Source organism: Trachemys scripta, chromosome 7 (genome assembly GCF_013100865.1).
Source record: "Trachemys scripta elegans isolate TJP31775 chromosome 7, CAS_Tse_1.0, whole genome shotgun sequence".
Classification (NCBI taxonomy): Eukaryota; Metazoa; Chordata; order Testudines; family Emydidae; genus Trachemys; species Trachemys scripta.
This window is the reverse complement of record NC_048304.1, coordinates 86,108,313-86,135,579: the sequence shown is the minus strand read 5'-3', so window position 1 is coordinate 86,135,579 and position 27,267 is coordinate 86,108,313. Positions and strand designations below refer to the sequence as shown.

At 46.1% G+C, this 27,267-nt stretch overlaps 1 protein-coding gene across 4 annotated transcripts in view; it reads right to left on the bottom strand.

Annotated features, from left to right (window-relative positions):
* TYSND1 (trypsin domain containing 1) overlaps positions 1-27,267 on the bottom strand; it is a 33,425-nt gene extending 6,158 nt beyond the window's left edge. For 2 of the 4 annotated variants that reach the window (XM_034777218.1, XM_034777219.1), the window contains exons 1-4: positions 25,642-27,267; positions 22,624-22,754; positions 21,232-21,417; positions 19,220-19,459 (exon numbers count right to left, since the gene is read on the bottom strand). In XM_034777218.1, coding sequence (XP_034633109.1) covers positions 19,242-19,459; positions 21,232-21,417; positions 22,624-22,754; positions 25,642-26,807 — 1,701 coding nt within the window. In that variant the 5' untranslated portion in view covers positions 26,808-27,267 and the 3' untranslated portion in view covers positions 19,220-19,241. Of the gene's footprint in view, positions 1-3,061; positions 4,490-12,464; positions 13,846-19,219; positions 19,460-21,231; positions 21,418-22,623; positions 22,755-25,641 lie in introns of those variants that run through there. The other 2 variants (XM_034777221.1, XM_034777220.1) reach the window with 2 other exon arrangements.

The window sequence follows — 27,267 nt, the reverse complement described above, 5'->3', positions numbered from 1 at the left end:
ATAGATCCCATTGCAGGCTCCCCCACAACACTCACGCTTCCATTTTAAATAAGCAGGTCTGGGCACTGTATGTGTGGAGACAATCCACAGCTATGGGTGAGCTTCTGCTGAGCACATTAAGGCTTGTCGGTTTAGGTATAGTTATTATCCCTGCCCTGTGGGATACCTGCAATATTAAAGGCACTGTAGAAACCAAATCGTCCCTTACTGGACCTGAGCTGAGGTTTCCAGGGTATTGTGCTGTGAAGTGAAGAGTAATCAATGACATCTGTGTACAGAAATCACCATTGCACTGGCCAGAGTCTCAGCTAACTTTCCAGGCATGGCAGTGCAAAATGTTTTACAAACTATAGTGAATGCACTTTCACAGCACTGTTGAGTGGGAAAAGTGTCAGTGTTCCTATTTCATGGGAGGTTGGGGGGAAGGAATAGAAGCACAGAAAGGTTAAGTGACTTGGCATAGGCCACAGCAGTTTAACTGGCGCAGAGCTGGGACTAGAACCCAGATGTCATGGTTCCGAAGCCTATGCTTTACCCATGAGCCTGTCCTTCTGCAAGCGTAAGGCATTATTAGGCTGAGCAGCCCATCCTTCTGCTCTGCATCACCATCAGTCAGGCTGAATGACTAAAGTAGGGAGCTAATGCCCACTCCTACTTCTGTGACACCCTTTCTCGTTACAGTTGCTTCAGTTTCTCCAAAGAGGCTGCTGATGGTTCCCGTACATTGTGGCCTGGTCTGAGTACCATGCACAGCTGTCAGCTCTGCGGCACATGCAAATGATTCAGCTGACGTTGTGGACTAGGGTGTCTCTAACAATTCTTGCTAATGGAGTATCAATAGACATAAAAAAGCTTAACACTATCCAAGCCCAGCAGGTGGGAACTGTTGTCCAGTCACCTGCTTTGGTATCCTGGAGCTGCTGCTGTGCTCCGGTCACAGCTCAAAGACTTTTGTATAGGGTTACCATATCTCATAAATAAAAAAAGGGACCCTCCACGGGCCCTGGCCCCGCCCATTTCCCCATCCCTAGCCCCGCCCCAACTCCGCCCCTTCCCCACCCTAACTCCGCCCCCTCCTCCCTTTCACTCCCAGCCAGGGGGAAAGGGCTGCCCCAGTGCTACCGGCTTCAGGGTTTGCTGGGCAGCCCCCAGACCCTGCGCCCCCAGCCGGCGCTTCCCCAGCGCAGCTGGAGCCCGGGAGGGGAAGCGCCCGGGAGGGGAAGCGCCCAGCCGGGGGCGCAGGGTCTGGTGGCTGCCCAGCAAACCATGAAGTCGGTAGCGCTCGGGCTTTGGGCAGCCCCTATGCCTCCGGACCCTGCGCCCCCAGCCGGGCACTTCCCCTCCCGGGCTCCAGCGGTGCAGGGTCCGGAGGCATGGGGGCTGCCCGAAGCCGGTAGCGCTCGGGCAGCCCGGCTCTTAAACAGAGCCGAAGGGTCGGGGAGGAGCAGAGCCGCCATTTTCCCGGACATGTTCGGCTTTTTGGCAATTCCCCCCGGACGGGGGTTTGACTGCCAAAAAGCCGGACATGTCTGGGAAAAAGAGGACGTATGGTAATCCTACTTTTGTACAATACTGAACAGTACTGATTCCCTGGAAAGGGTCCTGGTTGGCTAATTTTTGGTCTGGTCATGACCTACCCTGTAGAAAGCTATGTGCTAGCCTTATCAAAACAGTGCAAAGAGCTCAAATGCTGTGTACCTGGGAACAACACAGTGTGTCAAATTCTGAGCTCAGTTAAACCCCTGCTGCCCCGTGCTTTCTGCATGGGGGTAAGTGAGAATACAACTTACTCCAGCATGAGTAAGAGCGACGAGAAAGGCGACGCGTCATGGATTGGCCCTGACAGAGTAAAGGCAAGCATGAGGAGGGAGACGCTAGCAAAGCAGTAATTATAACCCACACCAGAAAACCCAGCCACCCCGGGATTTACTATCACAGGTATTCCAAGAGCACTGGTAGATAGCTGTAGATTAAGACATAATCAAGCCAACTAGAGCACCTGAACTGAGTCCCCTGTTCTGAAAGGACCAGCCCAAAAGAAAGCAATTTTAGGGCACAATAGTTTTAATTCAGCTGGACTCAGTCTGGCCTTCATCCATAGGCTGATGCTAGTTAACACCTAGTCTTACCTGAGAAGGGGAGGTCTACCAGTTTTTGGCTAGGTTTAGTTCTGCATTCTGGACCAAAAGGAACTCTCGCTCCCTTAACCCTACTCGGTTGTACCACTGGAATGCTACTTCTTCAGTCCTTTTGCAGCGAGCTTACCCTCTCTTTGATTCACATAAGGTTACAGGGGAAAGAGGGGGGATACTAAGTTTAGTGCAGGGCAGCATTGCTTAACGCACCCCTAGAAAGTGCTCAGATACAATGGTGATGGTATGTAAGAATCTACACTGGACAGAATTGTCACAATTCTTTAAGAACAGAATTTCTAAAATGTTGGTACAGTAACTCCTCGCTTAATTTTAATTCTTAAAAAATGCTACTTGAAGCAAAATGATGTTAAGCGAATCCACTTTCCCCATAAGAATTAATGTAAATGGGGAGGGGGAGTTAGGTTCCAGGGAATTTTTTTTCACCAGACGAAAGACATTATATACATATACAATATAAGTTTTAAACAATTTTAAACAATTTAATACTGTACTCAGCAATGATGATTGTAAAACTTGGTTGAGGTGGTGGTCAGAGGGTGGATCATCCGGCTGGTCCTCTTTCCAAGGTGCTAGGGGGTGCTCCACCCCTGGCTCTGCCCCCACCCACACCCTATCTCTTCCCACCCCTGTTCTAACCCCTCCCCACGAGCATATCACATCCTTGCTCCTCCCCTCTTCCCCCCCCAGCCTCTTGAACGCCGTGCAACAGCTGATTGGTGTGGGGAGGGAGGGGGGAGTTGCTGATCTGCGAGGCTGCCGGTGGGCAGGAGGTGCTGGGGGGGATGGAGGGGAGCTGATGGGGGGCTGCCGGCCCACCCTGGTTCCCAGCCCCTACAGCCAAACAATGTTATAAGCAAACAGTGCGCAATTTTAAATGAGTATGTTCTCTACTAGATCAGCAACGTAACAACGAACCAACGTTAACCGGGACGACGTTAAGTGAGGAGTTACTGTAATGCAGTTCCAAGAGCAATGGAGAACCCTTTGCAATGGTTTTAAGAGTGTCAAATAGAAGCCGAGAGAGGCTCAGCCAATCAAAAGCATTCACTAACCTACAAGGTTTACTTGTACTTTGTTATTTCTCCTTTGGATAGGTGTGACCCTAAGATCATCCCAATGCCACAGAGCAAGGGGCTCACGGGTAATCAGGTAATGCGTTTCAGCTGGCCTGACCAGTTCAGTGTACCCCAATTCACTGATATCACAATCTGTATCTAATAGGTGGCGTGTAATATATCACTGGAAACTAATAACTCACTGATCATTAATATTCTTGCATGATATGTATATGATGTTTATTAAAGAGTTATGGATATATGCTGGAATTACGTTGGGCATTCATCACTAGAGAGACACAGGGGCCAGAGCTCTTGCAAGCTGAGAAAGATGGTTTCTTAAACAGGGGAGCGGGTGGATTGAAGTCTCTGGGAACTGAATATAAGACAGAAACCTGCTTAGGCAAGGAAAGATCTTTTGGAAGACAAGGGAAGCCCTTGTACTTCTGTGGAAGGTTCTGACTGAAGGAAAAATCAGCCATGGATGGGAAGAATGATTGGTGATAGAAACCATCTTGAACAAAGCCTGTACCTTGCTAAGTTAAGTTTTAGACTTTTAGATGTGTGTTTTCATTTCTATTTGCATGTAACCATTTCTGCTTACATTCCTTTTACTTGGCATCACTTAAGGTATGTCCTATTGTTATAAATTTGTTTTATTTTTACTATAAACAAACAGAGTTGTGTTTGAAGGGAAGGGTGTATTTACCTCACTTAATAAGCTGCAATGCACTTTTGTCTCTTTAAAGGAGCAACGAACCTTAACGTTCTTCTGATTGTTCCAGGATAGGGCTAGACATTTCAGAACTCACATTTTGGGGGAAATTCAGGGCTGTGGAGAGTTTGGAGTCACCTTACCAGTTGTTAGCCAAGGCTGGTGGAGATGAGTGGTATTGCAGGCAGGCTTCAACATTCAAAGCATTGGTCCAGGGCTGCTCAATATATAGACAGAGTGCATGCGTGGTGCTAACTGTGAGCGTCCCAGGTAGAGAGCTACTGTAGCAAAGCTTTTAAGGCATTTCAGAGTTCCGGGGAAGAGGTGACACAACTCTTCACTGGTTTGGATTGCACTCCAGAATGTGACAGCGGATTAGTCCGCTATGGGGAATTCCACCTTCCTCTGAAGCATGGGGTGCTGGCCATTGTCAAAAATTGGACATTTGGCGAGATGGACTACTGGTCTGATCTGGTAGAGCAATTCTTCTGTGCCCAAGTAATGCAAATGCCTCCTATTTTGAGCAATCAGGCCTCACTCCATGTTGAGTATGGGGCATATTCCTGTAAGTTAATAAATGTCTTTAAATAAGTGAGCACCTCTTCTTTTCCCTGTCTGCAGCCATGTGTAGTCAAGGCGTTGCCACCTCTGAGTGGAAGAGCTTGTTCCTCTCCCAGCCTTGCTCCCAGCAAGTGTCAGAAGGGCAAGTTAGGGTGTTTTTACACAGACACATTGAAGCTTATTTGGGGAAATTCCCTTTAAAGTGCAGCTAAACAAATGCACCTTAGCAAGATGCAACCCTACCTATGGCAGCAGTCATCAGCCAGCATGAAATAAAGACAAGAAATCCCACCTCTCCACACTTCCTTTTTTTCAGAAATCTCACACTCAAAAAGCATGGCTGCGCCCACCCGGGAGGAACAGTTCTGCTTTCTCAGGCTATTCTAATGCCAAAAGGATCTTTAGCTACCAAAATATACTGTGGTTTTGCAACCATAGGGAGAACTCTCCTAAAAACTACAGTATAATTAGCCACACTAATATAGTGTGGTGTCGTACTGCCAGCACCTGCATGATGCCACATGAAAGCAGCCAGGTTTGTGGTAATCGGTGCATGATGTGCTAGTGAGAGTGTGGCCATGTCCTGCCAGCTTGCAGCTGCATACAGACTAGTAAATATGCTCCCTAGAAAATAGAAAACCAGCAGCACGATAGGAAAGTCAGCTAGTAACAGCTTCTCTGTCCCTGGAGCACTGACAGCCTGTCAGATTCTACTGTGCCTACCCAGCTGACATGAACCCAAGCCCTCTGGTGCTGCTAGACAGCCTCACACCAAACCAGCCAAGAGAAAGCCAGAGAAGCTAGACATAGCTCATCTCAGTAACAGCTGAGACTCAGGTCCTATTTCCCAGTCCCTGTTACTGACTTCGCAGCTGATTTACTGGAACTTTTCTGGCTAGTTTCCTAAAGCTACTGAAAACACAACACAAAAAAAACAAATATTGTCATCTGGGCTGGCAGTCCCTGGCACTGAGGCATTTGTCTTGAGCAGATGGATGGTGATTTGGGATCAGACTTGTGCATTTGCCATCAGAGCTGTTGCCACTGGGTAGTAAAATTCAAATTCACTGATTTAGGGCCTGCTCCCACTCCCATTTAAATCAATGGCACAAGTCCCATTGACCTATATGGTGGAGAATTAGGTACTTTGTGCATTAGCATTTTAGCACTGGAGACCCAGGAGAAAATCCTACTTTTGGGCACCAGTGAAAAAAAAAAATCCAGTTTTGATTTGCATCCCACTCTTCATTTCTACCCTTCATAAAACCACAACACAATTGGCAGCTTCTGCTCAGGAGAGGTCCAAGCAGGAATAGCAGAAGCAGGGCATTGCCGGTCAAGACAGAAATGCATTGGCACAGGTGGGGAAAAGTCTCAACACAAGAACACGGGGACAATCAGTGACATTGAAAAGGCTGAAAATTCAAAACTTATAAAAGGAAATATTTTTTTCCACCTGCATGTAATTAGACTGTGACATTGAGACTAAGAATTTAGCAAAATTCAAAAAGGAAGTGGATGCTTAGATGGATAACAAGAACGTCCAGTTATAATGATGCTAACAAAAGAGTTCTGGAAGCAATATAAAACCTCACGCTTCAGGGCTGAAGACAATATTAGATGTTAGGCTGAGACTTTCCTGTGGGGCAGATAAATCTGCCTATTGTGGGGTGTCTTACACCTCCCTCTGCAATATCTGGTACTAGCTGCCATTAGAAACAGGATACTGAACTATGTGGACCTTAGGTCTGAGCCAGTCTAGCAATTCCTATACAGTATAAGCTTGCACAACACCTACCTGAGCTGATACTATCAGCCTTTGATTTCATGAGAGGTTTTGCTGTAGGATGGTTAGAAGCCTATCACAGGAGGCCATACAAATATCAAATAAAATAATAGCCACACTAATGAGCAGAAAACTAATGCAAAATTAAAACAGTTCCCTGACAACCACAGACTATTGACAGTCTCTCTCTGCTCTGAATCTAATTCCATCTCCTGCCTCCTGCTGCATGAGGATATGACATCTGCAATACGACTCATGAATATAAGAAAGAGAAACACAAAGCAAAGTTGGCAGCACAGTGAATCCCATCAAGTAAATAAATCAGGGAAGGTGCAAGGAGGAAGGATACAGGATTTTATGGTAACGAGGGAAAGGCTGTGTCAGATCCTTAGGGTGAGAGGAGCAGGAAACTGGCTCTGACAGGCTGGAACAGCAGAAGACAGCTCTGTGGAAATGCAGTGCAAACTTAACACTGCACACACACCCATAGAACATGCTACTGTTCATTTTTCTGAGTGGCATGGCGTGATTTCATGCAGTCACTGCAGATTGCTCAGAGTGGTAGGTTCAGCTCTTGTTTCCCTGGCAACTCATTCTTATTTCAATGCAGTGGTCAAATACTAAGCTGAGCTTCCCATTCCTGAAGTGAACTAATCAGTCCTTCTAGCTCTGCCCCTAGGCAGCAGCAACAGTAATTGATGCTCTATATACTTTGCTTACATGGCTAGGTCTCACTTAGCGCTTAGTCTGTGCTGGACCGTTATATATTAAAACATTGGATATTTACTCTCATGCTCCCAGCCTCACAAAACAGTATAAAGAATGTCAGATTCACGCTACCAAACTCATAACCAAGTTACTGGGTGATCATGGCCTAGTTGCCTAACCTTATGCCATCTCCAGGGCCCAATCAGTTCAAAAAGGGGGATAATACTGTTTGAGGGGGTTTCATGTAAAATGCTGGAAATGAAAAGTGGTGCAGACATGCTAAACACTATAAACTTGCATTATTATTACTACCCATTTATTTAAAGGGGCACTGTAGAGAGATTATATGATTTATCTTCAAACTCTGAAGTGAATTAAGCAAACCCCTTCAAAGGCACTCAGTGCAGAATAAGAGTGGCTACCTGGGGACCTAGTAAGGAATAGCTATTTCACAATAGCTATTCTGGATTATTTCCCCATATAGACATGCCCTACGACATCTAACTTTTTAGAAGACTCACCAATGGACTGGTGGCTCATGGCTAAGTGAAAGCCAAACTTAGGCCTTGAACATCTTGACTGTTTCTTTAAAGAGAGAAAACAAGATTCCCAAATGTGATGCCAAGATACATTGTGCTGCCATGCAGGGACTGTGAGATGAGGATAAACTTCGTTATTCCCAAACTCCTAGCATGTTCAAGCAGAGTGCAGCACAACCCCTCTCTAGAAACCATTGCTTTTGTAAGCCTTTCCAGTGCATCTACTAGTTGTTCCTTCACCTGCACCACTATCTTGTTTGGCACAAACATACAATTTAGACTAGGGCGATTTTCAGGAGTGCTGAGTGCCTGTAGCTCCAGCTGAGCTCAATGGATGCTGCAGGTGTTCAGTACCTCTGGAAAATGAGGCATTAAGAGTGGGATCCACAATGGGACTTAGGTATTGCAACTCGGAGCAGTGAAAACGTTTGGAATGGGGGGACCGGACCCAGGGTCTCCCACCTCCTCAGAGGGTGCCCTAACTGCTGGGTATAGAGTCATTCTCACAGTCTCTCTCTGGCTCAATGACTATTTAAATATTTCACCACAGTGGAAGAGTCACTGAGCCAGAGACAAAGGGAGAATGACTCTGTAGTCCAGTGGTTAGAGCACCCATGCAGGAGACTCCAGTCCCCTTGCTCCAATCACACGCTTTCACTATTGATTCACAGTGGAACAGCTTCAACAGGAGAGAACCTCACATCAAAATATCTCATTTGCTCGGCTGTTAGAGCACTCTTCTGAGAGGTGGGAATTTAACCTGGGTCTCCCACATCCCAGATGAGTATGACTCTTACTGTAATGGCTAGATCAAAGTGCTGCGTACCAGCACCTCCACAGGGTGGAGTTTGAATAGGACTGATCTTGTAGGTGGCCTCTGAGTACTCCTACCACATCAGACCCTGCATGCACATGGCAGAATGTCTATCTTCCTCCAGCTTGTGAAATGTTCTGCGGCTTATGCAGGAGAGAAGCATCCAGCTATCAAGCAGCAGGCAGCAGTGTGCATGCCCAGGGCAGGAACATAGGTACCCGGAGAACTTTTACCTGAAAATTTAAGTGCTGAGTTCAAATACCTACAGGGTTCAGCAGGAGTTTTGCAGATTGAAGAGGAGCCACAACTCCGATTGAGGTGCCTAAGTATGGGGTTTAGACACCTACGTACCTTTAAATGTATCTGGGCCTAGAGTAAATAAGCATAGGAACCTTGTTCATCCAGGAATTTGTGAAGCACTGTGTGCTCTTATGCTGCTCTCTGAACAGAAACATGGGTGGAGATGGTTGGTGCATGGCCTCATTGCCTCTCTGATCTCCAGTCTACCCAAAATGCCACAGCTAAAATCAGCTGCTTCTCTTTGCCTCCTTCACTAATGTCATCTCATTTTCAGCCTCATATTGATTCTCCACTACCTCACCCTATATGCAGTCCCACCCTTCACCCGAGCGGGAACACTACCAGGCTAACTGCATATTTTATGCCCACTTTGCACAGGTGAAAACAATCACACACAATGCAAGGCAATGGAGAGAAAGGCTTTATTGCATCAGGTTTAAAGCTCCCCCCGCCTTCTCACCAGTCCTTGTCTTCACCTACTGCATACACTCTCCTCTCCTGAATGCTTCCTTCCACTCCAGCATTATGCCTTTACTTCCACTCTTCCTCTGACCCACAGCTCCATCTTCTCATTCTTCCAGTAGCTCCTTAAAACCCATTTGGCTCATGGTCGATTAGGATTGTACCTGCTCCATTTTATGTGCCTCTTCCTTTGTTCACATCTGCCCCCACAATTGTATTTCAGAACAAGGATCACAAGCTACCCGAGTGTCTGTAAAGAGCCATGTCCAACTAGAACACTCTATGAGTAATAAATGACCAGTTTTGTGTGCACCAAAGTGTGTTTATGGGAGTATGTATATGATACAAGGGTGTGTGTTTGTGCACTTGCGTATGTACTAATGTGACCAAAAGTGAACAAGCAAATCTGTTTGTGCAGATTTATGTTTGTATAAGTGGCACATGCTTATTAATAAATTCAGTGGCTCTGATACTTAATCTGTTCCTGAAGTTATTCTAGTCCTCCTCCTGGCTTCACTAATGACTGTAGGGGAAATCACTTGTGATGCAATAAAGAATGGATTCTGTTTTCAGGTGGGGAATAAACAGCAGGAGCAGATGGATTCAAGAAACAAAGAGCCCATTTTCATGCAAATATTCTTAGCAATTAAAAACTAAGGAAAGAGACAAAAAGAAAATGATGTCATTGTCTCCAAACAAAACGGTGTTCAAAGTTCTGCATGAAGTGCCGATGGTTCTTTGCCAGGAGAGAAGCTATTCATCTTCTTTGGAGAACAAGGACATACAAAATAATTAATTAACAGAGGAAATGCTACCTGGCTGCAGAGACAGTTTCTTCTGTAATTACGGCAATTTCCCAAACTTGTGTTGTGTTGAATTAGAAATATTTAATTAAGTGTTTCTCCCTCAGCAGAGTTCATGTCACGCCTGCCAGAGTCAGCCCTACTCAGAGGAACTAATGAATTGTTTGCATCTCTTTTGTTGCTGAAAATGCGAGGAGGAAGCTGATGTGGGTTTGTAAAAAATAGCCTTTTCTCTCTATCAGTAGTGTACCAGCTCATTTGGGCCTGGTCAGATGCCCTCTGCCTCTCCAGTTGTGCCCTCAAGGCCAATCCCACCCCCTTTTTATCTACAGGGAAGCAGTATGGTGGACAGAGCACAGGAGACCTGAGTTCTGGCTCTGCCCTGGCCTTGCTGTGAGAACTCTGGCAAGCCCCCTCACCCCTTTATATGTGAGTCTGTTAGAACAGGGCTTTGCACAACACTGGCATCTACAGCTGAAAAGCCTTTTATAAAGGGCTGGGAAGTGCTATTATTAACATAGGGGCACTTGAGAGAGCAGAAGAATCTTGCATAAGCAAAGCACTATTGGCCTGACTTGGAGAGAGGATAGCTTTGGTGTACACAGTATACGGTACCATTAGTGTCATTTAGTTACCAATATGATATACGCAGCTTAAAATAGATCTGGAAAACATTGCAGAGAAGGACATACAGGAGTATCCATGAGCCTGTTCTCTGTGCTACAATAAAAGTACTGGGCTGGCAGGAGAGCAGCTCTGGTGTGTCAATTACAGCACCTACAAGTCTGGGCTGAAAGTACATCTAATACATGGGTGTGGCATTTGATCCCTATCTGAAAGATGTCTCTTTGGAGGGAGGGCTGCATTCTGGCCCCACTCCTCCAAACTAGAGCCTACCAGTACAAGAATGGGTGTAGTTGCCTGCTCAGAGCTAGCCCCTCACACTGCACAAGAGTAGGGAGGTGTCTGGTCGCAGGAGGCTGGCAGAGCAAAATTACAATGTCTCAAGGGGGAGGGTACGTGATACTATAGTACCTTGATCAGAGCACTGCCAGGAGAGAAGACAAGGAATAGAAAAAGGCAACACCATTGTTTAACTCATCTCTCTCACTTATTGGAGTGGCTTTAGTTACAATTCTCTTACCAGTGCAGTGTCCAGCCACCTGCATGCTGGCAAAGCCATCACGCAGCTTCTCCTGTAGGCTGACAGCTGTTGATCCTTTCTTGCAGGCCTTGCCCTCGCTGCTCTGAAGGACTGCACCGAGACTGATCCAATAGAGGAACTCCTGCACTAAGCTCCTTGGGAAAAATATGGCTATTACAGTGGAGGGCAGCTGCACCTTTGTTCCCCTCAGTGGGCCAGCAAGAGCGGCACGCAGGCTTCCACCTTCACAGCCACTGCCTTCTCACTGGGATATTTCCAGGCTGCACAGTTCCCTGCCTTCACTGTGTTATTCCCAGCTGAGACAGCCTGCCCAAGCACACCTGGCTTGCTTTCTCTTCAGAGACGATTAAACAGGTACAGTTACAAGATACCATGCGGCACTTTCCATGCAAGCCTCCTGTATTCTTAAAGTAAAAGCACTACAGAGAAAAAACACACTAAATACAATAGAAGAATCTACATTCATGCTAATAAGCTTATGAGAGTTCACCCCAAACCCAACCTGGATTCTGGCAGAAACACTCCTTAAATCATCACCCAAGGGGATTCCTTTTACACCTCTACCCCGATATAATGCGGTCCGATAGAACGCGAATTCGGCTATAACACGGTAAAGCAGCACTCCGGGGGACGGGGCTGCTTTACCTCGTTATATCTGAATTCGTGTTACCGCAAGTGGTTCCTCTGCGCCCGCCCATTACTTGCTGCGGCCCTCCCCGGGGCCACCCCCCGCCCCAGCTCACCTCCACTCCGCCTCATCCCCTGAGCATGCCACTGCTCCGCTTCTCCCCCCACCCCTCCAGGCTTGCCAGGCCAAATGGCTGGGGTGGGGGGGGAGAGAACCTGAAATGGGGGGGGGAGGGGGAAAGAGAGAAAGAAGCAGAGCGGCGGCGGTGCGCTCAGGGGAGGAGGTGGAGGCGAGCAGCGGTTCCTCTCCCTACAGTCTTACCTATAATGCAGTCTCACCTATAACACGGTGAGATTTTTTTGGCTCCTGAGGACCGCCTTATATCGGGCTAGAAGTATAGTTACAAGTTCATCACAGCTTCAGCTCAGAACAAGCACCCAGCCTTATGGGGCTTCAATAGGCCCATTCCTGCCAACCCTTCCCAAAGGATTGGAGCCCTCTGTGGCTCACTGATCCTGTCCCTTTGCTGGATCAGGAAGAAGGCTCTGAGGCAGTTTTAAAAAATCCTTTCGTCTGTTGGTCCCTGGGAAATCCAGTGTGAACTAGTCTATGTGACAGGTTTCAGAGTGGTAGCCGTGTTAGTCTGTATCAGCAAAATTAACAAGACTGTGTGGCACCTTCGAGACTAACAAATTTATTTGAGCATAAGCTTTCATGAGCTAAAACCCACATCATTGGATGCATGGAATGAAAAATACAGTAAGAAGAATATATATTGTAACACTATATATATATAGTCTATGTGAGCCTCTCCAAAGGGTGACTTCAAAGGGCTGGTAACAGAGAAAGTACAGTAGCATCCCCCTCCTTCTGGAGAAGACATACAATTCCACAATAACATATACACAAGTTCATGCTGAATACAATGGCCCTCCAAAGGTATTAAACCTAATTCAACAGGGTATAACTTTATTTAATTAAGTTCATCCAGGATTTTGCAGGAAATTGTCATTCTCCCTGTCCCTGTACCCATGCAAGTCCTGTGCTCCCAGCCAGGACTTGATGATCACATGCTTGCCCACCAGCATGCCACTTCACTTTCAAGAGGTACTTTTAAAGTCAGCAGTGCTTAGACCAGGTCATTCAAAACTCTGCATATGGACAGTGTGAGGTGTGACATGTGTATGCATCAGAGAGGTGTGCATTTCATCCCATACCAAACCCCAGCCTAGCAAGGGTGTGTTTTTTTTGGCACCTACAGAAGGTTAGAGCAGTCCAAGGGCCATCATTCACCAGTGATTCTAGCTCTGCACCTGCCAGGGAGATTCTTTACACCACAGCTGCTGTGCAACCACTTGGTGCCAGCAGAGCTGCAGTAAAGTTGATGCAATCCAATCATGATGTCCCTGCAGGTGGGTAATGTGCTGCCCTCTAGTGACTAATGTCAGGACTGCTCCGTAGCATATGGACCTTATTCTTAGTTACACTTGTGTACATCACACATAGCTGCTGTGCAGTCAGCATAGAGAGTGGTGCAAAGCTAACATGGGAGAAGGTCAGGGCTGTCCCATTTGCCCTACAGAGGATAAGCCTTCAGCATAGTTCAGCTAAACAAAAAGTTCTACTGCACCTGGAACAGAGGCACATTTATGAACGCTATAGCCACTGCCACCCCCATAGCATCCCACTGGCAATCAAAGATTGTACGAAGGGGGCAGAGCCAGGTGAACACTGGAAGAGAGGTTTTCCAGAGCTCTCGGTCAGGGCTGCGTTTGTCCAGCCATTTAGGTACCATCTTTGGCTCCAGCCAGCAAGTGAATGTGGATGCTAGGGACACAGCTTGTGCGTTAGAGCCAGAAGAAACAGCAGGAACAGAGCTACATGAACCAGGAAGCTTGAAACACTACAGTGCCACAACCCAGCTGTTCCTCCCTGCACCTCAGTGTGTGGATCTGAGGTATTCTGATGTGTCTGTTGGCTTCAGAAAGGTCACACTGGAAATGTTATTGGATAGAAGTGATAGGATACGTGGATCTCTTTTCAGCCTGGAGAGGGAGTGTTGTTGGAATTGAGTAGCAGGGGATCCGGAATGATTCACAAAATCAGGAGCTCCTGTACCTGCATAAAGATGTGCACCTTCTAGGCGATGGACACTGGAAAGTACAAATTCAAAAGATATGAGGAAAAAAAGAGTCTAGTCTACAGGACCAGGACAGTGATGGTGTTAGTTTCTAGGATTATAAGAGACAAAGTAACATCAATCATGCTGAAAGGGATGCACCTCCCATTTCAATAAGTGGAGGTTGCAAGGAAACCTAATTAAAAAAAATAATAATTTTGGCTTCTATTTAGATTTCCCTTCTCTGAATTAAAGGCAGCAAATGGTACCGGTGACTATGTATGTATACCTACAAGCATGCAAAAACCAATTACCCTTTCTTCTTTGGGAAGGGTGAGATGGAGCTAGAGAAGACTTACTCTCTTTAAAAAGGATCTCTTGTAGAGAGGAACACAAGCAACTTGAACTACAAGACCTTAAAACTACATTGTGATTGGAAACAACTCAGTGCCTAACTATAAATGTTAGGAATTGTGCAGTACTACGGAAAAGCTTTGCTTATTTCAATAGTGCAAGAGAAGCTGTATTTAGTTCAAGATTTGGGTAGCAGAGGGAACCAGGATGAAGAAAAGAAGGTTTAAAGATTGCTTAGTAAAGATAAGACAAATTGATTAGAAAGGAATTTTATTTTACCGCTTCTGAGGGGAGGGGGGGAAAAAAACAAAAAAAACAAAAAAAACAAAAAAAAACCACACGTTACAAATCTTTTTTGGATTTCAAGGATATGAGTCTTCCACTGTCTAGTTCCGTTTTTCTCAGTAATAGCCAAGGCCCAACATTCTCCCTCCCTCCTACCCTCTCAAAAAAACAAAACAAAAACAAAAAAACACCAACCCCACACTCAAATAGCCTCCCTGAGCCCCCTCTCCCCACTAATCTTTCTGCCTGCAGGGGACTGGGTAGAACTCTTCTGGAACCCAGAAATGCCAGAGTTGATCAATCCAAGACCAAGCATCTGCCATTCCAGGCCTCTGCTCCCATAGGCTCAAGGAATACAAATTAAATACAGTACAGAGAAGCAATAGGAACCCAGTTCGCACTCGCTTGAGGCATGCAGTGGCCTGCAATTATCACAAATGACTAGATACATCTGACTGTACTATTACCTTGATTTTAGTAAGGCTTTTGATAACTGTCTCGCATGTCCTTCTCATAAACAAACTAGATAGAGCTACTATAAGGTGGGTGCCTAAAAGGTTGAAAGTAGTTATCGGTGGTTCACAGTCAAGCTGAAAGGGCATATTGAGTGGGGTCCCGCAGGGATAAGTTCTAGGTCCAGCTCTATTCAATATCTTCATCAATGATTTAGATAATGGCATAGAGAGTACACTTATAAAGTCTGTGGACGATACCAAACTGGGAGGAGTTGCAAGTGCTTTGGAGGATAGGATTAAAATTCAAAATGATCTGGACAAACTGGAGAAATGGTCTGAAGAACAGATGAAATTCAAGAAGGACAAATGCAAAATACTCCACTTAAGAAGGAACAGTCAGTTGCACATATACAAAATGGGAAATGACTGTCTAGGAAGGAGTACTGCAGAAAGATCTGGGGGTCATAGTGGAGCACAAGCTAAATGTGTGTGAACAGTGTAACAATGTTGCGTGCACACAAAAAAAAGCAAACATCATTCTGGGATGTATTATCAGGAGTGTTGTAAGCAAGACACGAGAAGTAATTCTGCCACTCTACTCTGTGCTGATTAGGCCTCAACTGGAGTATTGCATCCAATTCTGGGCACCACATTTCAGGAAAGAGGTGGACAAATGGGAGAAAGTCCAGAGGAGAGCTACAAAAAGGATAAAAGGTCTAGAAAACTTATGAGGGAATACTGAAAAAAAATTAGGTTTGTTTAGTCTGGAGAAGAGAAAACGGAGGGGGGACATAACAGTTTTCAAAGTAAATAAAGGGTTGTTACAAGAGGAGGGACAAAAATTGTTCTCTAACCTCTGAGGATAGCACAAGAAGCAGTGGGCTTAAATTGCAGCAAGGGCAGTTTATGTTGGACATTAGGAAAAACTTCCTAGCTGTCAGGATAGGTAAGCGCTGGACTAAATTACCCAGGGAGGTTGCGAAATCTCCATCATTGGAGATTTTTAAGAGCAGATTAGACAAACACGTGTCAGGGATTGTCTTAGTCCTGCCTTGGGTGTAGGGGACTGAACTAGAAGACCTCTTGATGTCCTTTCCAGTCCTATGATTCTATTAGCTACCTGATTTGTCCAAGCAATTAAGTCAGGCATACGGTTACACAAACCGTACGGTAACCGTATGATAACTGTCCCAGCCAAGAACCACTTTACAACCAGAGATTGCTGAATGAATGCAAATTAATGCTCATTAAATCAAAAGAACATTGCAAGCAATGTCCAGATTTTATTTTCAGGCATGCAAATCTCTCCAGTATTGTGGTTGGAGAGCATCTACCCTTCTCTGCTTGTGAAAGATTTAAAGGACTGCCTAGGGCTAGGCCATCTATGCTGCTCAGGAACATTCCCTTTTTCTCCAGGAACGTTTGTTGTTTAAACAAACTCATTCCTCTCCTGCATGACAGAGGAAGAATGAGCTGAAGTCAGATATTTATTGCTCAAGTGACAGAAAAACCAGATCATTTATGAACTGTCAAAAAAAAAAAAAAAAAAGCAGCTGTACACTAAGGTCTTCATTTCTTAAGGGCTATCAAGCCCCAAGTGGATATTTCTCAAGGTGACTCCAGGAGGCTGAGAGATAAACGGGCTGCATACGAACTTGCTACAGAACCCAGCCACAAAAGCAGCCAATTTACTCCAGCTGCATCACAGCAATAGATTCAGTATTGCTTTTACACCCCTCTGTCTACTTCCCCACAAGCAGATAATTCAGAGTGGAGTGGAGTGTCAGCAGTGAGTGAGATCATAGGAAGCTGCCCCTTTTCTTTCAGGCAGATGATCTACAGTACACAATCTGGAAGAGGAGAGGAAGGATTCTACAACAAGAATATACAGCTTCCTGCTGCCTCGTTACCACCTTAGGCCAACCTGTGCAACCAAAGTTAAGAGTTGCATAGACAATCGACTGCAGAGTGCGCACCACTGTGTAGTACGTGAAGTCAGTAGGAACAGCTGGCATGACCCAGCTTTATTTCATCATAAGTTAACAAGCAGCTGTCTGCTTCCAAACAACTTTGTTGTATGCACAACCCCTGCTACCTGCCTAGTGGGGAGAATCAGATGAGGTCAGAGATACTATCCAATGACAGCAACAACCCGCAACTGGAAAAGGTTTTGCCGCAATCATAAGCCAAATAACTGAACTCTGCTAATACACTTCAGACACAGCAATGACAAGAGACAATGGTTCTGCAGTGCAGACTTTCCAGCCTTTATATCAGACACTTCAGCGCATTCCCTCCCTCCCATGAGCGTACTCACTGCCTTAATTAGAAGCATAAACCCTGGATCTGAAGTCATGAACTTTGTAACCAGATCCAAACTAAAAACCTCAGGCCCATCTCCAGTGTCAAAGTCTTCAATAGTTTTACTCCAGTGCCTTTGAATAGAGGGTTGGTCATAAGAGCACGCTTCGCTGCTTCACTTCATCAGGCCAGCTGGAGGCTCTCTCCTCTAAGGCATCATATTTGATGAATTTGCTCAGTTTCTAATAGATCACTAGTGGCCAAGTTCACATTCTTTTGTGTTTAATCAGGAAATAGGGTCCTGCTGTCATGCACAAATCAGACAGTTGTATCAGTGCAACCGCAAGCAGGATTTCTAATGCGAGTAGGGGTACCCTTCCCTGACAAACAAACAAAAAATAGATACATGAATAGTACTGGCATCAGGATAAGCTGCTAAATCTTGTCCCCACTGCAGGTGCTGGAGTATGAGTGGCACCCAGTGGACATAGGAGGCATTTAATCTCTGGGCAAGATTATTTAGCTCTTAGAAATAAAAGCTTGGAGAGCAGAAATGAAATTGGAGTTTGGCACTACAAGTTTCCAATGTGTTTGGAGACATGTTTAGTTCAGGCTTTTTTGTATATTACATAATAGGGCAAACGATCAAATATCATCAAGTCCCTCCCTATTAGTAAAGCTGTGTTCTACAACCTGCACTCTCCTTCTGCATACTTCCACAGGGAAGAATCAGTGCTGTATCTGGAGGAGTCTTTTGCCAGTAACTGGCCCCACCAGATTCAAAGCCCCAGATGCAGACATTCCCAAAATTTGTAGCTTTGGTCCACCTTGGGGTACAACAACACTTGGAGCATCAGTTTCAGTAATAGGAAGTAATGGCATGAACAGGAGAACACTTCCAGAGACTGAAAATTCTTGGCTGAACATAATCTTTACCAACAGTTTATTTTAAGTAGCAAAAGAGAAAAGGAAGATGGTAGAAATGTGTAAGGTAAATGCATTCACATTCAGACCTGATGTTTGCCTTTTCTTCAGGGCAATAGTTTTTTGATTTCCCTTCCAATACTCCATAGTCTGCAGTTAAAACCAGACTCAAATAGACAGAGAAAACATCTCTACCCCCAAATAACTCACTGCCAAAACATTGAAGGAGCTGAACAATAAGAGATGGGTAGGATTAGCTAATCCTTAGGATACCTATGGGCCTCTAATACACACAGGTGCTCTGAACTACAAATTCTCTCACCAACAGCTGAAGACATTAAAGATGGAAGAGTCATCAGATGATCCTCTGCCACTGTAGGATTATTCCCATCTGTGTTAGTGCTACATCCAGATAGGACTTTAGATGTCTCACACAATACAATCCCATAGCTTCAATTTTGTTATTGGAGGGAAGGGGGACAAAAACATAAAACAAAAAACAAAACAAAAAAAAACAAACAGAAAAACCCTTGACACCTAGTTATGTTCCTTGCACCATCAGCATCCTGAGCCATTCACCTCCCTCCTGCTGACACTAAGTACTTCCAGAAAGTCACATCACCCTTTAGTAATTGCCTGGCCATACATATTAGTTATTCTTGCCTCATCAGCACATCCAAATAATGAATAGCCAGTCAGTGTCTTCGGCTGAAGGGAATTGCACTCTTGGGGACAGCATTTCCAGGAATGATGGAGAGGAGCATGCCATCATCCAGGGAACTAACCTAATGCAGAGTCTGCAGCCTGGTCAGGGACCCATGGAATCATTACAGTTCATTTCTACAGTTCCACTCTGATTGGCTCTGCCCAGTACAACAGCTGCTCATCATCTTTTGCTTTCACTCAGTTCAGCCAGAACCAATGTTAACATCACTGATTTCAGGAAAGCTGGTCAGCCCTAGAGACAGCATACCTTCAGGTAGACCGTGGACAATTTATGGCAAATTCGACATAGCTACAGATTATATAACATTGAATTGTGTGAAGTCACCCTCCCCCTAGAACATCCTGCTCACAGGAGAGCTCTACCTTTCTTCCGAGATCGGCAGCCTCATAGCTTGCTGTGTGGTACTTCTGTGGTCTTTCTTTGGAGCCGCCACACTAGTCTGATTCTGTCGTTGGCCCTGTTCAGCTCCTGGAAACCATGCAGGTCTCCAGTACGGCTGTATTCCAAGACTGCTGGTTGTAGAACTGTGATGGGAACACTGTAGTTCAGGTGAGGGTATGTAGCTCCTACACTGTTGTCCTTTGTGTTGCTAGCAACAATCCCTGTATGTGGGGGAAGAATAAAAAGGAGACAAAGTTTGTGAACTTTCTGGTAGCTTAAGAAGTTAAGCATTAAAAACATGTCTCCATACAATGGATAGATTGCAGGACCTAGACAGAAGCAGAACGTGTCCTTTGCTCCTTTGTATCAAGCACAGACAACCTTATTCCCCAAATCTGGGCCATCAGTGCAGAGAAAGGCCAGAGTAAGATTTCAAATTCCAAAATACAAAGAAGGATAAATAATAATGCTTAGCATTTAAATAGCTATTTACACGTACACCATCTGAAAGAATATTGCAAAGGTGGATAGGTATTTTAACTTTGTGTTTTTTCAGATGGGGAAAACAGACAGATATTTAAGTTCCTTAGCATAAATGCTACACATTTTAATCAATAGCAGAACTGGGGATAGAGCCCAGTTCGTATAAGTCCTAGTGTAGGGTCCTCATAAGAGAAGCTTGCCATTCTGAAGAGGACATAACTGAGGGAAAATAGTGTTCTGTTTTCTAGCTTCCAAAAGGGAATTGCTAATACAAAAAGGATACAAGTACTGAACCATGCCTTTGACAGAATACACACTTTCTACTGATAAAATAGTCATACTAAAGAATCACGTATCCCACAGCAGCAACAATTTGCTATTGAGTTTTGTGATTATAACAGTATACAGGGAAGGATCTCCTAGCTCCATCTCATTGGCCAGCACATGCCATCAGCACTTCAGACAGCCCTGCAAGACCCTTTCTGATGGGCTCTACACTGATTAAACGTGAGATTATATATATATATATATATATATGATTTCCCCCCCTCTTGTGGGGAGACTGACTGGCAATTTTAGGTCCCGTTCCAGCAAAGCACTTCAGTACTTGATGTAAGTAGTCCTACGCAACAGAAGTATTCAAATGCTTATAGTTAAGCACATGCTTTGCTAGATTGCAACCTCGGGATGTGGAGGATGAGAGGAATAGTTATGTAGTCAAGCTCAGTGCAGGCAGGATCCATGCAATTCTTCCAGCACAACTCTACTAGCATTCCCCAGTCCTGGCTTGGAACTTCAGTAGCTATTCCAGCCTTGGGCAGTCCCCTGCCCCCACCTACTCTGAAAATGCAGTGAAAGTGTCCTATGCAAGCTCTTTAATTAAAGGCTACCAAATGTATTGAACTGTATAATTTGAGATATGCACAGAGAGATAACAACAAGAGACCCCCAAAAATCTTTTTCCTGGTTACCAGACCCAGGATTTCAACTATGTTTTCAACAGAGTGTATTAACTTGCTTAGACCCTTGATAAGAAAGGTTTCAGCTAGTCACAATGAAAGGGGAGTATCAAGTTCAAGTGACAAAGTATCATCTAGTGGGTAAAACAAGACTGGGAATCAGGAGCCCCAGATTCTATTCCTACCTCTGTTGAGTGTATGTGTGACCTACATGACAATCTGTATCTCAGTCTTCCCATTGGTAAGAAGTAAATAATCTCACACTAAATGTGCATTGTGAGGGTTAATTTTTGTGACACATTCTGAAATCCTAAAATGGAAAGCTTTACAGAAGCTTCGAGTATCATCCCCTTGTCCTACCTTTTCTGTATGGTGGCCATAACGTGTATAATCTTTGTAAAAGAAAAAAGCTCTCTCCTGAACGGGGAGGTCAGGGGAACAGAGAAAGCACCTAACCGTGATGATTCATTACATGACTGGCCATTCCCCTCATTTGGGATGGGGTGGGGTGAGGGGAAGGGAGATAAACTGAGATGAAGCATATTATTTACCAAGGAGCTTTCCGCTGTTTGTAGAGAAGAGGGCCCCCCCACTCGAGCCACCATGAATCGCACAGGTTGACTGAAGCATCACTGGCTTGTCATCCACCGTGATCACAGCTGACAAGATTCCTGATGTGACTGATGGGCCGCAGCTCTGACCAAACACACCAAAGCCAACAACACTCACTTCTTCTCCTGCATGAAGGAGACAAACAGCAGCAAGAATCAGGTGGTTCAGGGGAGGGGAGGTAAATAAAAAAGTGAATTCATGTAGTAAATAAACAGCAGGAGTGGATGAGCTCTTATACAATTGTTACATGTAATGGAAGAAGTCAGGAAAAAGACAATGCAGAATATGATCTGGAAGTAGAATGTTTGTTGTCTAATGAGGTGTCAGCCACACTTGAAGAGTCACTGGTGAAAATTTTCGAGAGCACAAATGGCAATTAGGTGCTTAACTGCTATCTGTACCTTTGAAAATCTCCCCCACCAGCCACAGCAAGGACATCTGTAGTTCTTATTTTCTGTCCAGATTTGTAACTGTCCTAGATCCCGTTTTATTATTCTTCTGTTCATGTTTGTTTTCAGTTTATTCCAGATTGCTGCTCTAACATTATACTATCGATTGCTTCCAGTAGTATACAGCGCATCACCATGCTGTGGGCAAGACATGAAAGTTTTCACTGCCCTGCAGATGTAAAACTGATCCCTACTGTAAACTATAAGACATGTGCTCTCCACAACTTCTATCGTTTACTGCCCTTCAGCCAGTTTTCAGGTCACGTGACAGCATACATATCCAAGCTAAAAGTGGATGCAAACATTTGATATGGTATCTTACCAAATCTTTAGTGAAGATCAAGTATGTCACATCTGTGTTCTCTTCCTCTGCTTTGCACTTTACAGGGCTTGAACCCAGTAACATGACGACTGCATGTGAGGATGCAGCACACTATGCTTAGTGATAGCACTCACAGTTTTGGACATCGGAAAGTGTTTTACTTGGAGGGAATGCTGCCCAGGCCACTAACTTTAAAACATAACCCCAGTCTTTTGATCTGTCACTTGACCAGCCAAAGAAGAGGGGACATTTGTTAAATGTCTTGCTTGCCACCTTGCAGGGTACCACCTCTTCCTACCATTGAATGAAGGTGTCAAGTGCAGCACTTCTCTTAGTACTGTAGTACAAGTCTTGGCCTTGGGTGCAACTGCAAGTCTTGGTCATGCAAACCCCTGTTCTAAAGGTAAGCATAACCAGACAGACAATCATAATCACACAGCTCTTTGAGCTTTCACTTCTCCAGATGAGGATTCAGGCCCTTGGAGTTTGAGTTACCAGTCAGACATCCAACCCATGACCAGTGAAGCTACAAGCAGGACAGTAAATAGAAGAATAGTTACCTGCACCAAACTTGGTAGCTGAAACAGGTTTTGCAAAACAGAGTAAGCTTTCTTCTAGTTCTACCACTGCTATGTCATAGGGAGAATCATCATTTGTAGTAAACACCACTTTCCCTTTAAGGACACAGCCCCTAAGAGCAAGTACAAACAGAGTATCATTTTCAGATTTACATTGAGAAAGTTTTGGAAAGGAATACAGACTCCAAATATAGTAAGATGTTGTACATCAGATTCAGGCCTCCAAATTAACTGACTTCAGCCATTTTGTGGCAAAGTTCACTCGCAAGGAAGCAGGATTTAACTCTCCAACACTTATCAGTGTCACACAATCCCAAGAAATCCTCATATACCAATATGGTGCAGGTAAAACAAAGCTGGTCCAAGCAGATTAAATGCCCCATGTGACACATCCCATCACCTCAGCCAGGGCCGGCTTTAAGCCGATTCAGCTGAATTGGGCCCCGCGCCTAAGAGGGCCCCGCAGCTGTCCACTCCGCCCCCAGCTCACTTCCCCCTCCTCCCCTCCCCTTAATGCTCCGCCCCGTTCCTCCCCCTCCCCTGCTTCCAGTGAATCAGATGTTCGCGGGAAGTCTGAAAAGGGGCAGGCGGCGGCAGCACCAGGTAAGGGGGGGGTGGCGCAAGGAGGGCTCCTGGGAGGCGCGGCGCGGCCCAGTCCAGCCCTGGCCAAGCGGCCCCGGGCCCCAGGACAGCGGCCCCGGCCGAGCACCCCCAGCCCAGGCTCGGGCCCCGGCCAGAACACCTCTGGCTCAGGCCCCGGGGCGCCGGCCCCGGCCCCAGCCGATCGGTGCCGGCCGAGCACCCTCGGCCTGGCCCCGGCCCCACGGCTCCAGCCCTGGCCGAGCACCCTCGGCCTGGCCCCAGCCCCAGCGGCTCCGGCCCGGACCCAAACCCCGTGACCCCAGTCCGAGCGGGGCCAGATTCCTGGGAGCGGGGCTTGCCGGCAAGCCCCGCCCCCAGGAATCGGGCCCTGCTCTTGCTAAGGCCGGCCCTGACCTCAGCAATCCATGTGGTCCCCTACTTATCCCAATACCACATCCTGCAAGGCCCGACTGTCTCCTGCCCAGTGCCCTCAGTTCTGAGCTGAGCTTCAGATTCTTTTACTGCTGCTGCCTCAGCTCCTCTTTAGAAGTGCTGAGGCAGTCCCCTGTATCCCTTGCACCGGTTATCAGGTGGGACACAATGGCATTAGGTTGCACTGAAAATAGTAAAGCTCTTTTGAAGGCAACAGGGAAGGGATCATTTTAAACCACCTGACAAAGCATCCTTAGATCCAGCAACCTAGAATGTCACTTACCCGAGACTGCACCCCAGATGCATGAAGAAACATTTAGAACAGAAAGCAGGGGAAGGAATGCATCACTCAACAGGATAAGACATAAAATTCAACTTAGAGTCACACTAGCAGAGAGTCTGTCTTCTTGGATTAGAAAAATAAGACACAAAAAAGGGATATTAAGAATGCCATCTGCAACAGGTATGACCATGAGATAGGGACCTGGTCAGAGAACGGAAACTCTTCAGAGTGAGCCTCTGATCTTGGATTGACTCCCAGTCAGACACGTGTTAATAGTCCAAGCAGTGATCACTATTACTGACATACTAACTACAACAGGAGCTTGATTCAGAAAAAAGCCTAAAAAGTTGCATGCAAGTCTATCAGGAGAGTCACTTTTGTACAGACATTCTAAATAACTCACCTTCTCTACCACAGGGGGTTCGCAGAAGCTCTCTTGTAGTTTTGAGGATTGCAGCCTCATTCTTCCCTACATCTGAGTTTGATTCCCCTCCCACCCTCCAGTTGCACCTCTAGGCGTTTTCCCTACAGGCTATCTATGCTACTCCCAAGTTGGGTGCTGGAGGTACTAGAGAGGGACAGGAGATGCTTAGAGCCCTGCAAATCTGTGGCTATCCACAAACATGGTCCACAGATGAGATGCAGATACAAGTTTTGTATCTGCGCAGGGTTCTAGAGATGCTCACTCTTTCAGTAGCAATCTGCCTGGGGCCCATGAATAAGGTATTAGCTGGGAGTCTTCAAATTTGAACCTTCTCACTGCTGCAGTACCAAAGTGAACTTCATAACATAAGTGATAACTTCCTCTTAATCCAAAGTGCTTTTAGTTAAAGAGCTTTGGCAACAAGTTGTTTACAGAATACTGAAATTTCTCCAGGTTAATACATGGCTTGTTTGGTTAGTTGATAGCATACTGTGCAAGTTGTCTTGCATGCTTCTCTGAAATTTGTGATTTGCACTGCTTGCTATACAGTGTAATTGTTTTAAGTGTAAAGCCAAGTAGATTTTTGAATATAGTATCCCTTCACACATTAGGCTAAAATATGTGATCAGGTGAAAACCATATTGATAAACACCAGGGACAGACGGACAGTAATTTTAATTCATAGAACATATTTGACCTCTGGAAGAATGTATAAAAGAGATGCAGAGAATAGTGATACAAGTGTTTGATACCTTATCAAATGCAGAGGTTGCCAAGCTAAGTTGCAACAGCCTCATCAGCAAAGTGCAGAGGCTTCAGACGACCATCACATCTGGTCAAAGAGCAGTCGTGAGTGATGCGTGATATTCTCCGTCTTTGGCACATCCAAAATGTGGGATCCTCTCATTAGCCCCAGGTTTGAAGGCGGGCTGCACAATGACCCTGGCCCATACTGTATAGGTTCAGAAAGGGCCATGAATAGCATGGCAACTCAGTGCTGGGTATACACGTGGTTGGGTCAGTTAGTGTTTGATATGGAACACGCTGGCCATTTCACGCCTATTATCCAGAACTGCCAGGTTGCTCAAATATTTGGATGGCAGTGAATGTTAGGAGATGCAGAAGAGTTTTATTAGAAACTTCAAAGTGGTCATTTAAGGAAGAGGCTATAGGCTGCAGTGTATGGCACGTTGCAGATTATTGCATTACCACGTCAATTGCATTGTTCTACTTACTGACTATTAAACAAAGATAAACAAAAACAAGAATCAAGACTTACTTTTCAGGGCTGTGCTGTACCCTTACACAGACACCCGAGGCTTCATTCACCACATGTCGACAGGTCAACACTAGCCTTGAACTGACCACCACTCCAGATCCCCAGACTTGACCACATTCCACCAACACCACTGCAGACAGGAGATGCTGTGCAGGCCCAGGGCTGACTGCCATCTTCCCAACAGGCTTAGCAACCAATTGCACATGAGGCCACCAGGTTTTCATAGAACTTCCAGACCCAACCAAGGCACTCCTGACATTCTCCAGGATATGACCAATTGAACAAACCAACGTCAATCCAACCCACTCATTGGCCTTCCAACAAAGCGGAGCCACAATTATTCCAACTAGGTTAAAACCATCTTCAGAGAACACAAAGACCCCTCCTCCTTCGGTGCCAGGCAAGCAACGAGCATCAGTCAGAATAAGGACATTTCCTTCTCCAGCTAGGTTACTCACTATCCCTTTACTAAGAGTGTTAATGAAAATGTCTGGGCAAAATGAACCAAAAGGGGAACCACAGGCAAACAGCATGTCACCTTTCCTCAATGACTCAGCCAGCACACAGCTTACTTGAGCTATACCAGGTGAGTTGAGGTCTGGGATTTCCAGCAAGGCAAACCAATGCAGATAGCGCAAATCATCCAAGAGTGCCCCATGCTCCTGCTCATCTTCACTCCTACAGAAATGCCACTGCTCAGCACGGGTGAAGACTTTGGAGAAGGTGTTCTGGAACTCTGGGCAAGGCACCATCATAAGGAGCTTGGCCTCATGCTGCCTAATGGTGCCAGGAGATCCCTGTTGGTTTGAAAGGGGATTGAACCCCAGAGCCAGGCTGCAGGCCCCCAAATCTTTGCCCAACACACCCTTACCATTCCCTTTGCTTCTACTTTCTGCAGCGCAGAGAACCTGGATCTGAATATCTGGGGAGAAGCTGTTTGCCAGCAGGACACTGCACTGGGACCATATGCCCTGCTCTGCTGCTATCACCTCCTCCAAGAGGAAAGGAGAGAAGATGGCTCCATGGCAGACCACAATCCCTGGACTCTGGCTCAAAATGACCCCACTACAGCTCCAGGATCCCTGGGCTGGGGTCCCCACGGAATTCCCACATGCACTGGAAGCACTAATGACACAGCAAGCCCTCTCCCCAGACAGCAGCATCATCTCAGTCTCGGGATTGGACACGGAAGCTGCTTGCAAGGACTAGACCACTCCCCCCACCGGACAGGTGTAAGGTAGAGATGGCAGGAGCAGCAGCAGCCTCCCCTGCAGAGGCGCGTGTGCGTGGGACAGGGCGCTGGGGAGGTCACCAGCCAGCAATAGCGCCCGCTACGAGTAGAGATGGGCCCGCCGGAGGGGCGGCGTGGGGGCTACACAGAAGCGACAGCCCCGCCTACTTGGGCAGAGGAACTAGACGCGCCACAGCGGGGGCACTGCGGGAGCAGGCATCAGAGCCCCAGGCACACGGACTGTCCGAGCCGCACGCCCCGGGGGCTCCCGCAGGGCAGGCTGGCTGCAGCCCCAGCCAGTCACCTCCCGCGAAGAGCGGAATTAGCCCCCAGCCGGCCGCCCCCCACGCGGCTCCAGCACTGAAGCTCCCACCCTCCAGACCCGCAGGCGCAGA